At 32.6% G+C, this 14,270-nt stretch overlaps 3 protein-coding genes across 5 annotated transcripts; 1 reads left to right on the plus strand and 2 right to left on the minus strand.

Moving 5' to 3' along the window:
* The first annotated feature begins 105 nt into the window (after positions 1–105).
* On the plus strand, positions 106–2,794 carry LOC130668898 (basic salivary proline-rich protein 2). Its single transcript, XM_057471410.1, has 4 exons — positions 106–344; positions 441–599; positions 707–1,990; positions 2,068–2,794. The coding sequence occupies exons 1-4, from the start codon at positions 285–287 to the stop codon at positions 2,599–2,601; spliced, it is 2,037 nt and encodes a 678-aa protein (XP_057327393.1). The 5' UTR covers positions 106–284; the 3' UTR covers positions 2,602–2,794.
* Positions 2,795–3,973: 1,179 nt separating this feature from the next.
* Positions 3,974–8,521, minus strand: LOC130668902 (protein O-glucosyltransferase 2-like). Its single transcript, XM_057471416.1, has 8 exons — positions 8,343–8,521; positions 7,414–7,625; positions 7,135–7,346; positions 6,817–7,061; positions 5,914–6,151; positions 5,531–5,830; positions 5,344–5,463; positions 3,974–5,229 (listed from the first exon to the last, which is right to left on the minus strand). The coding sequence occupies exons 1-8, from the start codon at positions 8,504–8,506 to the stop codon at positions 5,194–5,196; spliced, it is 1,527 nt and encodes a 508-aa protein (XP_057327399.1). The 5' UTR covers positions 8,507–8,521; the 3' UTR covers positions 3,974–5,193.
* A 477-nt stretch (positions 8,522–8,998) lies between these two features.
* LOC130668899 (serine/arginine repetitive matrix protein 5-like) lies at positions 8,999–13,464 on the minus strand. 3 transcript variants are annotated; one of them, XM_057471412.1, is made up of 8 exons: positions 13,367–13,464; positions 12,435–13,293; positions 12,187–12,368; positions 11,175–11,427; positions 10,091–10,141; positions 9,707–9,989; positions 9,403–9,619; positions 8,999–9,139 (listed from the first exon to the last, which is right to left on the minus strand). In XM_057471412.1, the coding sequence occupies exons 2-8, from the start codon at positions 13,160–13,162 to the stop codon at positions 9,120–9,122; spliced, it is 1,734 nt and encodes a 577-aa protein (XP_057327395.1). In that variant the 5' UTR covers positions 13,163–13,293; positions 13,367–13,464; the 3' UTR covers positions 8,999–9,119. The 3 variants fall into 3 exon arrangements, with proteins under 3 accessions (XP_057327395.1, XP_057327394.1, XP_057327396.1); XM_057471411.1 differs by having other exon boundaries at positions 9,707–9,998; XM_057471413.1 differs by having other exon boundaries at positions 9,707–9,998; positions 12,435–13,131; positions 13,294–13,445.
* Positions 13,465–14,270: the final 806 nt, after the last annotated feature.

Raw genomic sequence — 14,270 nt, forward strand, 5'->3', positions numbered from 1 at the left:
AATTTCCAACGGAAAAAAACGCCCGAGCTTCAGTTTCATTTCCATACCCAAGCAAACGTTTGGTCACTAAAAAAAAAAAAAAAGGACTCAACTACACTACGTAATTGTCAGATTATTGTCATAAATCTCATTGTAATAAATTACTTTAAACGTGTGGGTGTGCGGTATTGTATTGGTGACAAAAGAGCAAGAAAAAAAGTAAAACGTGGTATTGTTTTATTAAAATATATCACCAGCCACTAAATTGTGGTATATATATTTAGTTTAGTTTTAAGTAACTAAAAATGTCAGCTACTTTTGCACAACGCGGTCGTGTACCGCCAACTCCAGCTCAAATACAGAAGGTACCTAGACTACTCCATTATTAACCTTTTTTACAATCGATGTATCAAACAAAATTCACTCACACTTTTTATTTTTTTATTTTTATTATGGTTTAGATGCTGGACGAGAACAGTCATTTGATACAGACGATACAGGAGTATCAGAATAAAGGAAAACCTCAGGAATGTTTACAATATCAACAGATATTACATCGGAATTTAGTTTATCTCGCTTCCATTGCTGATGCGAATCAAAATATCCAGGCACTGCTACCGGTAAATTCAAATTTTGAATTAAATTCTAGATCCTGAGGGAAAAAATTTAAATGTTGGGACGACTGTTAGTTTTTTTTAAATTTTATGTCATTAAATTTGAATTATAGCCGCCGCAGGGCATGCCGCCGATGACAAATGGTCCGCAGCATGGAATGATGGGTCCGCAAGGGCCACCGAATGTTGCTCCGGGAACTCCGGGCCCTGGAGGCGAAATGCCGCCGAATCCTCCGCAGCCTATGCCGATGCAGGGATTTAATCAGGGACAGCCGATGCCTCAGGGTGGTTACCGTGGTCCGGTGATGGCAGGACAAGGTCCTCCGATGAACAGAGCGAACCCTGGACCGGGTCCTCAGCAGTATCGAGGTGGACCACAGGCTTATCCGCAGCAACCAGGACAGCAGGGATATCCTGCTGGTTATGGGGGACAGAATCCTGGTGGGAATTATCCACAAGGTCCTCAGGGAAGTGGTTATGGAGCTGGTCAGCCTAATCAGTATCCGCCTAATGCACCGCAGCAAGGCTACCCGGCGTCAGGACAGCAGAATTACGGTCCTCCGGGTTCTGTTAATAGTTATGGTGGTCAACCGGGTGCTTATCCGCCACCGGGAGGTAATCAGCCCTCTGGTGGCTACGGTCCTCCGCCGCCGAATCAGCAGGGATATCCCCCGCCTACTACGCAGCAAAACTTCTCGCCTAATCCTCAGCAGCAGCAGCAACAACAGCAGCAACAACAACAGCAACAGCAGCAGCAACAACCTGGACAGTATGGTAGTCCTAGTCCTCAGCCAAACTATCAGCCTCCTTCCCAAGCTCCTAACCAGAATGCTTATGGTCCAGGTCAAACTCCGGGTAATTATCCTCCTCAGTCCTCTCAAGCTTATCCTAATAATGTTCCTCCACAGAATTACCCTCCTCCACCTCCGACGTCTAATAATGTAGCCCAGCCTAGCCAAGGACCGCCTCAGCAGAGTCAAGGGGGACCACCGCAAAATTACTCAAGTCAGCCAAGTCCTGGTGGTGGACCACCGACTCCATATGGACCTTCATCTACATCACCGCCATTTAGCACCAGTAATGTGAGTGGAGTTAATACGTATGCTCCTAGTAATCAACCGACGAGTACACCTTCTGCTTCGACTCAGACTTACCCACCATCTAGTGGACCTCCACCGGCAACCTCGCAAGCTGGTAGTTACGTTCCTGGGCCTACTCCTTCCGGATATCCGGTGCATCAGCCGTCGCATCAAGCTCATGGTCCACATGGGCCTCATCCTGGTTCTCATCAGATTCCCCATCCACCGCCATCACAGTCGCAACCTGGACCGCCACCTCAGTCTCAGCCACCTGGTCAATCGCAGCAACCTTCTCAACAACCGTCTCAGCAGCAGCAGGTATTTAAATATTTTTATATATAATTTCAGTCAGAAAATTTCTGTAGAAAAAATATTAATAATTTTTTTTTTAACAGTCTCAACAACAACCACCAGCCCAATCACCACAGCAGCAACAACAACAAGGACCTCCACCTCAAGGACCCCCTCAGCAACAGCAGTCTCAGCAGGGAGCGCCACAGTCTCAACATCAACAATCCCCGAGTCCAGTTCCGAGTAATTTCCCGCCAACTTCCGGACCAATATCGCAGGGTCCACCTTCTGGGCCTCCAGGTCCACCTGGTCCGCCTCAACAACCTCCTGGTGGATATGGACCTCCACAGTCTCACCCAGCGACGACGCAGACTTACGTACCCCCGGGATCTGGTCAGCCACCACAAGGCTATCCGACTCACCCCCCGTCTCAAGGCGGCCAACCCCATTATGGACATCCACAGTATCCTCCACAAAATTACCCACCTCATCCTCCACCACCTTCTGCTGGTCAAGGTTACCCTCAGTATCCTCCTCGTGGTCCACCTGGTGGTCACATGCCACCGCCACCAGGCCCTCAAGGTCCTCCGCCACCGAATCAGTATGCAGGGTACGGTTACCAACAACCTCCGCAGTAAATTAAAAAATAACGAGACTTTTTTAAATAATTCGACTATAGGATTTGTGCTATTTAATGATGTGTAATGTAATGGTTTTTTGCATTGTAATTTTTATATTTTATATATGTAATAATTTGATGATATTGATAATTAAATAAACTCATTTTTTTGTTGTACTTGTGGGATCGTTTGTGGAATAAAAAATGATTTTTAAAATCTTACAAATTATTTAATTATTTTAATTTAATGATGTTCACATTTACTGCTGCCCAATTTCAAAACACAGTAAGAGACAAATTTTTCAGTCGATATTTTAGTATTTATAGTTCCAGTAGAGTCTTGTGGACATGATTCAATACATATTTTTGAAACTTTATTTTTGTCAGTTACTGTGTTTCAAAATTGAGCAGCCGATTTACTTATATTTCTTTTGATATAATTAAGGTAAGGGACCCAGTATCCGATCAGGAAACTAGTACTCGATCACCATGAATTTGTATATCTATATTAACTGAAACTTAGAAAATATAGATATACAAATATATGAGTGATTGGGTACTGGGTCTTTTACCTTATATTTATTATTTAATACTTGGTAATTTAATTTATTTTTAAATTCAATAATTTTTTTCTTACCGTAGAAATTAAAGAAGAATAATGTATCGAAGTAAAATTATGCGTAGGATAGAGATACTGTTTGGGCCAGTTTTGGACAAATGAAAAATTTTCATAAATTAATTTGTAAAAGACGCAAAAAAATAATTAGTTTTTAAAATTTGTACAAAGATGTTTTTATCATACTATTGCAATGGAAATTTTATTTTATACTTTATTAATTACAATAAAGTATTGAATGTCCAAAAATAGATAAGTGGCTATGAATGGTAGTCCGACCCTATTGCGAAAATTAACTTAATTTGACAGATAAATTTTTATTTTTTGTTTGACTCAGTCGATTCAGTAAAATCTAGTTTCTTAAGTAAAATTTTGTTTGAATTATAATATGGGGATCAAATCCCATCCACCGTCAAAAATTTTGTTAGGATAAATAAATCCTTATCTATGCATAGATAAACTTACAAATCATTGTTACGAGCAACACTAATTTATCTAGATGGAAAAAGTAAAATAAATTTCAGTATATAATACTTAAATTTTCTTTTCTACTTAGAAGAAAATATTATATGAAAACGCCATCTACAATTTTCTATGAAAATTATCTATTGAAATCTAAGAAAATATTTTTCGAACGAAAAAAAATTTTGTAGGAAAAATTTTTATAAGGTAGAAGCCCCTAAATCCGATCAGTACCCAGTCGTTCACTTTACTAGTGAGCGTTTTTATAATTTTTAGAGAAAAAAATTTAAACTAAAAAAAATTATTATTGATCAATAATTATTTGTGAATCTGATGTATCAAAGTACTTTATTATTTATTATAAATTTAAATTAAGTGGCTATTTCTAAAATCGCGCTGAGCTTGGCATGTTTTACTTTTACTTTCGTTCGTTAGATTAAATTTAGTTTACGTTGAATTTTTTAATAATTATTATAAGTAAGTTATTTAACATATTTGTGAAATTTGATATTATAAAAGAATAAAGTAATATATATTTTATAAATTTTTCTCCAAGTCAATTCAACTTATCATAGTTGAATTGATATTGTCTTTGAGCGAGTATAGTCATATGTTGATCGGGTAATGGTGCATTACAACTTTCAGTGAGCGAATATGGGTGCACTCGATAACTGTATTTAAAAAATTAATAATAATTGATTGCAAACATTATTCTTAAAATTATATTCTAATATTTAAAACTACAAAGAAATAACCGTAAAACAGAAAACATGATTTTTTAATTTATTTACCAAATTATATTAAGTAGTTTAATATTTCATGTCAATGAAAATTGAAATGTGAGCGGGTAATGGGTACTTTTACCTTATTGCAAGAATTAATTTATTTTGCAAGACATTTTTTTTTGTGTAACAGTTAATTGAGTCAGAAATAACTCCTAAAATTAAAATTTTGTTTAAGTTCTTTTATGGGATGGTCTTTGATCCGCCTCCAAAAATTGTATGTCTGTAAATAGACGTACACACGACATAACACTGTTAATGATAACAGTGATTGTAAAATTGAGATTTAATTTTGGGTTATATTACTTCAATTTTCCTTTCTACTTAGAAGAAAAAAATTTAAAAAAACGCCATCTACAATTTTCCACAAAAATTATTTATTTAAATCTAAAAAAATATTTTTCAAACGAAAAAAAAATTTCTTACAAAATTTTTATAACTAATATTCAAAAAATAATTTTAAGAAAATATTTACTTTAAAAGTAACGATTTGAAATAATTTTCCGATTTTACTTTTCAATATCTCATACCGCTCAAGTTGTACTTTTCGTTCGTGCTTATATTTTACTTAAAGTATTGATTTATGTTTAAATTTATTTATGGGATGGTCTTTGATCCGCCTTCAAAAATTGATTATGGGGTTATCTATATCCTCACATATGTAATCAAACAATTGATACAAAGTTTTCCTTAATTTTTTTCGGAATATAAAACTTTCATTGTCATTTACACTTATGAAAAACTCTTAGAACTATGCGCCATCTACTGACCACTTACAGAAAAACTCCTATAGAAAATTCAAATATTCCAAATCAATAAAAACAATAAAAATAAAAATATTTTCATTAATTTATTTCCATACAGAAACACAAATTCCTTATTATCATAATTCATTTTTTACTTTAGACTTAATTTGTCTCTTTTCCAAATCATTTACACACTCGCAGTCAAATGAAGGTCGAGGCACTTCTCCCATTCCTTCCAACACTTTAATTTCATTCTGTATTCTTTTACTCCATTCCTAAAACAAAATTAATCTAAAAAATCCGCAAATTATTATAAACAAATAAAAAAATATTTACCAATACCTTCAATAAATAAACATAGTAACAAAATACATCACGCGGTAACGCGACCTCTCGCATCAATCTCCTCCCAGCTTTCGCAATTTTCAAAGCCTCATCATCATTTTCCTTAGCCCACTTAATTTTTTCTACCAGATCAGATAAATCATGTTTCACTGGAACGTAATGCTCGTTAGGAATCGCATGATGATAAAAATATTCATAATACTTTGACTCCTGTTTGAAAACCAACGAGTCTCCAGCCAAGAGATACGGGAACCGATATGCCGCGACAGTTCCATCGATATTTAATTGGTATTTATACTGAAAAATTTTAAATATCATCTCAGAAAAATAAAAAATAAAATGTAATTAAAATAAACCACACATAATTAATTTTTACTTACGTTAAAAAAATCAAAAAATGAAATATGTTTTTCACCAGGACCATATTTATCAATTTCATCTTTAAAGAAAAAGAAATTTGTTATAGAAACATTAAAAAGCTCTGGATTTTTTCTCGCAATATCAATTAAATCTAGACGTTCTCTTCTAGAATCACGACCACGCCAAAAAACTTTTTCTATTTTATTTTCCCAAGGAGTTCTGATCTTTCCTTGAACTGATAGCATATCCAACATGACTCTGAAAATAAAACCAATTAAATTTTCGACTCATCACTTCTTCAGTACATAGAGAAAAATAAAAATAAAAAATGTACAAATTTTCATTATGCTATCGATCAAACGAAACAAGAGGTTGAGTCATCAAAAATTATTACACTGTAAAAAAATATCGGAGTGGACCCAGATTAAATCCAGAGTAAATTCGAAGTGATTATGGAACAGAGGACTATTTATTTAATCACCTCGGAGTGAAATTTACTCTGGATGAGATTTTATTTGAATATTAAAACTCCAACTTGAAGTGAATGTGGATTTAAATAAAATCCAGGTCACTCCGCTGAAAAAATAAATTTTCTATTTACTACCGGAACTCCAAGTAAATTCGAATATAAATAAAATCCGTAACTACTCTGGACTTACTCCCAATTTTTTACAATGGATGCTGTATTATAATTATTATTGCAAGTCTCTGAAAATTCATATTTTCTACTATAATTTCTATTTTAGCTGAATTTTTATTACAATTCACTTTAAGTGTACAATTTTTTTGTAGTGCAGCATAATAATTTTTTGACGACTCAACTTCCTGTTTCGTTTGATCGACCATAATAAAAATTCGTAAATAATTCAAGTCCATTTTTCTCCGAGTACTTGACATTCTCATATTTTATTTAAATACTCCACCTTCCCATATTTTCTATCGAAGATTCAGAAATATCATAAGTCGGCAGAACGATATCATTCGTCTCCTCAGATCCGCACCAAGAGAACATCGGATATGCCTTTTTAATTTTCGAAATCAATGGCCAGTCCCCCAGGTTCATAAAAAATTCAACATCTGGCAGTCTCACTTTATTTGACAGCGACAATAAAATCGAGTCCGAGAATATTTTGAATCCCACATGTTGCCCGTAGCATTTCCTGTAAATCTATGCCGCTTAAAATTGCTTATGCATTTCAATTAAAAATAATTAAAACTCTCAATACAATTTATCTCCATACCCTATTGTCTTTAATTACATAATGACAGAAGCTATGGCTGTACGGCTTATGGTATTCTCTAATTAAATCTTCTCTCAACTCATCAAAATTAATTGCTGGGAATATTTTCAAATCTTCAGTAACTTGAGGATATTCTTCAGCGCATTCATTATTTTTGAACCAGCCATCAACTGATTGGTTGGGACAGTGACATTCCTCTGGATACACTGGACCTGATAAATAATTAATTATTCAAATATTCATTAAAATATCAATTAAATAATTTAATTAATTAATTACCTTTCTCAGTTATCGAGCCCGCAGACAAAATTTCATTTTTAACGACAACTTTAATATTTAAACCGTAACAAGTTTCAAAAATTCTATATCTGATTATAAAACTTCCGTCATTACAATCCAGGACTTGGCTATAAATTCTACATCCATGATTAATTTTATTCTGACCAGTGACTTGTGCCTGGACAATTAAATCTCCTGGAGATCTAGTCCAGCTAAAATTTAAATTTAAAAATTTATTTGAATAAAATTAATTAATGATTTAAAATATGAATCTGAAGTTAGCAGGCATTTAAAAATTTCCGAATTTTTTTTTCAACAACTTAATTTAAAAAAAAAATACAAATAAAAATATGCACATGTAGAAAATTTTAAAAACTACAAGTCTAATTTTTTCAAATATTTGTTTTTTTTTTATGATCCCGAAGTTAGCAGATATTTAAAAATTTTTGAATTTTCGTCTTTCAACAAATCAATTGCAAAAAAATAAAAGAAAAATAAGCACATGTAGAAAATTTTAAAAACTACAGGTGCAATTTTTTCAAATATTTTTTTTTTATGTTTTATCATCTAAAAAAAAATCCAAAAATTATTAAACGTCTACTAACTTCAGTATCATGTTTTTTTACGATCCTGAAGTTAGCAGACAATTAAAAATTTTTGGATTTTATTTTGAACAATTAAATTTCAAAAAAAAAAAAGTCAAAATATGCACATGTAGAAAATTTTAAAAACTACAGGTGCAATTTTTTCAAATTTTTTTTTTATAATTTACTGTTTAAAATAAAATCCAAAAATTATTAGACGTCGGCTAACTTCAGTATCATGTTTTTTAAAATAATTTATTGTTTAAAAAATACTCTAAAAATTATTGGACCTCAGTTAACTTCAGTATCATTTTAAAAATAAGATACAATTTTTTAAATACTGACTTTTTGCCACCGGAATCAATTAATTGTAAGAAAAAATACCGGGTACGCATTGTAATTTTTCCAGGATTTAATCCTGGACCCCATAATATTGTCTTTGAAGGAACAACATCAACTGATAAGACACTTATGCAACTAATTATTATCAAAAAAATTTGTTTATACATTTTCTAACCTATATTCCACTTGTAAGTATCAATTATTTATTTAAAATTTGAATCTCTAATTATTAACTTTGTTCGTAAATTTTTAAAAATAATTTTAGGTATTGAGGTAAAAAAAAATTAATTATTTATAAGTAATGAATTTATTTTAATTACAAAAAGTTTTATTTACATTCGATGCTTGTCGCCTTGCGGCACTTTTAGAACTGAACTGTAATTTTGTTTACATGCTTATTATATATATCGTATATAAATGTCATATATGAGGACATTAAAAAAAAAAATTGGTGTTATAAATTCTTAATTAAGGGCAAGTTTTTAAAATCGAGTTTAATTCTAATCTGGGTTCAAATTATTACTGCTGGTATATCTCTATATTATTAATATATAGATATACTAGCAATATTTATTTAAATCAGGATGAAAATGAACCTGGTTTAAAAAACTGGCCCTGATAAATTTTTAAGAATCACATTTCGTAATACAAAAGTCTTATAAAAGCTTATAGATATTCATAAAATTTAGACATGCTCTTAAAAACAATTTTCAGATTCAAGGCATAATTTAGATAACTAACTAACAATTTAATTTAATAAGTCTCTTATTCATATATCAGTCAAAGAATCCGCCCAGGTCCTGAAACAAATAAAATTTATTTTATTTATTAGATCATTTTATTTAATTGGGTGGTTGATATTTTTTCTTGGGATCCCTGGTTAAAAATATTGATTGAAAAGAATTGAGAAGCGGACACTTCATGCTAACTGTATATCTATATATACAAACAAAAAAATTGAAATTATTGAAAAGAATTCGAATTTCATCACTTGTAATTTTTTTCAATCAATATTTTTAAACAGGGATATATAGAAAATATATAGAATTTATATTCGTCTTACGTGAATGTGATCGAATCGGAGGTGATGGAGCATGAGGTGACAGACCATGAGGTGATGAGCCGTGTGATCTTATCATCTCTGGAGGCATGAATCGCGGATAGTTTGGAAAATTCGGTCGAATTGGAGCACCAATCATTGGTGGCATTCTTCCGCGGACGACTGGCATCGGACCCCGCATTGCCATCATAGGATCGATCACTATCGGCCTCATGTATTCCTAAACAAAAAATTAATAAAATATATTCAATTGATTCGTAATAAAGTCATCGATAAAGTAATTAATTAGTTAATTAATAGAACTTACGCCAATGTAATAAGGGATTCGTATTGGCTCAAGGTAATGAGGTCTTCTCTCATGGGTATCATGCCTATCGCGACTATGATGTTTCCTACTGGAACCGCGATGATTATCACGGTCCCTAGATGTAGAATACCGTCGACTATTACGATCTCTGGATGTTGAATAGCGACTACTATGACCGTGGTCCCTAGATGTTGATCTACGACGTCTGTGGTCACGTGAACTGCCTTCACCTGATCGATGGCGATGCTCTTTACTTTTACGCCCGTCATCTCTACGATCTCGACTCCGTTCCCTAGAAAATTAAATCACAAGTCATCAATTATTAATTATTGATACCAAATTCTGCTACACACCAAAAATATATCATTAGATTTAATAAATTACCTATATTTTGAATACTGATGAGAATCTTTTTCATGTCTCGAGCTTCTATACCTAAATGAAAATTTCAAGTAAAAAAAAATTCTTTTTCTATCAAGTAGCGTAGCTACGATATTTATCATTGAATACTCATGTAATATATTATTGAAAAATTATTTTTTCAATTTTTTATCCATATGTAAGAAATAAAATAAATAACTCAATAGTTCGTCTTTATCAATTATAATATTTTATATATAAAATATTAAATTAAAATTTGCGACTATTGATTCATTTACTCTAAATCTTTTTCATAATTTTTATCACTAAATATATAAATTAATTATGTTAGAAATATTAAGAACAAAGTAATTAATAAAACTGTTCAATTTACCTGAGTACGGTGCACACAAACCATTAATACGAAAAAAAATTAAATACAAACCGCATTTTGATGAAAAATTAAATGAAAAATACTAAAAAGCTTTCAACATTAGTAATGTATGAGACTGTATACATCAGTAATGTATGAAATGTATAAATGTATTGGTGGTTTGTCGTGTCCTGCTGATGTTGATGATGAGGATCGTTGATGCGCTTCTGTGCTCTGTGATCTACATGATGATTTGCTAGAAAAAAATATCAAGCGCATGATATTTAATAAATTAAAGCCGCGATTGATGTCCTTTGATTGCTGGGGATAATAAAGTGAAGTGCTAGAACAAATAAAACTTTAATACACTTCCAATATTAATTAATTAATTAATTAATTAAGGAACTAAACAAATGAATTTGAAAAAATTAGTGATTAAATTGTAATGATAATTAATAAGCCAAGTGCTTAAAAGCAGCATGACGATACTTACAAGCAATACTATTTTTAATTTATGAAAACCGTGACTACAAATGACCCTCGGAGCACCGAGATCACAATTAGCAAATTTTCTTATCAATTATATTTTATTTATTCGCATACTGGATCATCAGATGCTCAACAAGTTGTCACGAATCCGGAATTCATATAATATAATATGATATCCAAAAAATATATCCATATCTAATTAACCAATTGATGTAAAATGAATTTTTTTTTAAATTTATAACGAACCTAGACTCCCGACGTGGACTTTTGGACCGACGGCGTCTAGAACTTGAGCGGCGGGAACTTGAAGATCGGCGGGAGCTTGAAGACCGATGACGGCGTCTTGGAGATGGTGATGATGAAGTTGAAGATACACGTCTTCGGGATGAACGATTTTTATCGACTTGCACGGATATTATCGTACGAAGTTCTTTAGCTTCAGGTGTTGAGACTCCAGTGTTAAGTTCTGGGCGATCAAATATTGGGATTTTTCCTTCACCTGTTGGAAGACATGTTGGCTTCATTGATGTGCGCAAAATTATTTTTTTTTTAATTAGTAAGCAAATTCTAATGGCAAGTGAACGAATTTTTAATTTTAAAATTCATAGATTTTAATTTTAGTGCTGATTGTAATCAGGATTAATTATAAATGCAATTTTGAGGGGTGGATTTTTAATTAAATCTTCAGTGTTGATCTTCCAGTTGATGTCTTCATTGATGAGTTTTTTTTTATTATTAATAAAGAATCTAATTTTGTTATTTTTAAAACTGCAAACACCAATCATGCGGTGGTTTAATAAAAAAAAATAAAAAATGTGGAAATGAAATTAATGGAATACTAAAAAAAAATGATGGTGCAAAAATAAACTACAAGTATGAAATGTGAACCAAAAACACAGCGAATTAAGCAATTAATCGACTAGTAATAAATATCGCTTACAAACTTTGAAGTTATTGCTCCGAATGATCAAACTCCGATTTTCCGTAGAAATCTAGTAGTTCGGATCTCGGATAATTCGAATCCTATATCAGGCAAAAAATAGTTCAATTATTTTAAATTATTAGCAAATAATACAAAATGTTTTTTACTAAAATCTTCAATGGTGATAATCCTCCAGTTGATGAAAAATTTTTTAAAAAATTTCGTTTCAAAATCTTCAGTGATGATAGCCAGTTTTTGTGGGCAGTTTCAAATATTACCTCTATTATACATCTGCTGGGAGAAATAAAGTGTAGAAACTAAGTAAAATATAATTACCTTGTTTCCGAGCCACGGCGATGTCATCAGGATTCAAAATGTCTCTCACGATTTCTCCAGATGCTGCTGCGGTAGTGGCTATTTTTCGGTGAATATCAATTTTAATATTTCTAAGTTCCTCTAACGGGATATGGACAGTTTCAGGTCCTTTGAATACTGGCACACTTGATGATGGAAATGATCTAGACAATTAAAAAAAAAAATAATAATAATAATATTAATTATTATAGAAATAATATAAATTTTACCTCTTAGACATAATAAAAGTCCTAGACGCATGACGATGAAATCTTTCACGTTTTCGTGAGTCAGAGGAAGACCTGCTTCTGCTCCTGCTTCGACTACGACTTCTGCTGGACTCCCGACTCCTTTTGTCACGATTTTTATTATTTTTATCATAACTTCTGCTACGGCTGCGTCTTCGACATCTACTAGAACTACGATCTCGTCGTCGATCGCGACTTCTACTAGAACTACGACTACGATCTCGTCGTCGGTCGCGACTTCTACTAGAACTGCGACTACGACTACGTCGACGATCGCGACTTTTAGTAGGACTGCGACTACGACTACGTCGACGATCGCGACTTTTAGTAGGACTGCGACTACGACTACGACTACGACTACGACTACGACTACGTCGATGGTCGCGACTTTTACTACGATTTCGATTAGATGCCCGTGCGTGTTCCTTTAGCGCAAGTTCCCGAGCACGTCGTTCCTCATACTGCTGAATCATCTTCTGCTTACGAAGTTCATGTTCACGTTTTTTTTCCTGCTCAATCATCCACTCACGTCTTCTGCGTTGTTTCTCATCTTCAACTGATTCAGCGGGAGATTGAGAACGGGAGATGACTCCAGGTCCAGTGCCAGTACCAGCAACAGATCCAGAATAATGATGATAAGTCTTATAGCGTGACCTGAGATCATTTGCTCGTCTCATATCTAAACACATAGCAGCCATGCTAACTATCATCGGTCTACAATTCAACAGTTAAATATTTTGTGCAGAACAAATTAGTACTGAGGAACGTGTAGGGATGTTTTAGGTTATGGTGCTGATGCGGGTGTCGGATGTTTTGATAAGCGAATGAAGTTTGGATGTACCTGAAAATTAGCTATTTAATTAGTACGATATTAAATCACAGATAATATTCTAAGTTTAAAAAAAAAATGTTACAATTTGTTTATAATTTTGGTTTTAAATTGAGCGACCCACAATGTGTATGAAATGTAAGCTACAAACTGCTACAAACGACTTGTTGATGTCGCTACTGGTTGTAGTTGTATATGTGTATTTTACGCGTCATATCACTATCTCTTTCTATCTTGAATTTATCATTTGAAAACTACTTTAACATCAACACAATATCGGTACGACAGTTGTCACTTTTTTGACAGATAAAGACCCCAGTTCAAATGATTTTTTGAGAATGATAAGTTTATATTTTTGGTATTATTATGGCATAAATGAAAAGTAGAAAGAATTTCCTTTCCGATGATGTATATAAAGTCATAAATTAATTAATTTTTGTTGATTTGATTAACGCTCAAAGTTTATGGATATTAAATCTTGTGGATTTTCAAAAATTCATAACTCAAAAACATGAGTGCAAATGCAGACATGAAAATTTTTTTATTACATATAAAAAAATTAAATAATTAAAACAATAAATTTAAAAAAATTCATGTACTGATTTTTGAATTTTGTTAACGTGCATTTTTTTATTTTTATTTTATAAACATTTGAATTTATTATTTCAAAGTTTTAAAAATTGTCAGATGTCCGCTAATTTTACTGTCATCTCAAAAACTATTGAGTTGAGCGCAATTTCATAAGAGCAACTTTTGTTTTCAAATTCCGGGTTTTCAAAAAAAATAATACGATATTCGAGTTCTGTGGGTCAAAATATATATAAGGAACCTTACTTTAGCCGAGCTCAAAATATATATACGGAAAGGTAATCTAGCGCCCAGACCTCGTAGACTAGGTAGTATACCAAAATTAGTGAATCATGGCATCATGGAGAATAGAAACTCTGAAAAAATATGGAAAAAGTTTAAAGATTTAAAGTCAATAAATC

Source organism: Microplitis mediator, chromosome 5 (assembly GCF_029852145.1).
Source record: "Microplitis mediator isolate UGA2020A chromosome 5, iyMicMedi2.1, whole genome shotgun sequence".
Taxonomy (NCBI): Eukaryota; Metazoa; Arthropoda; class Insecta; order Hymenoptera; family Braconidae; genus Microplitis; species Microplitis mediator.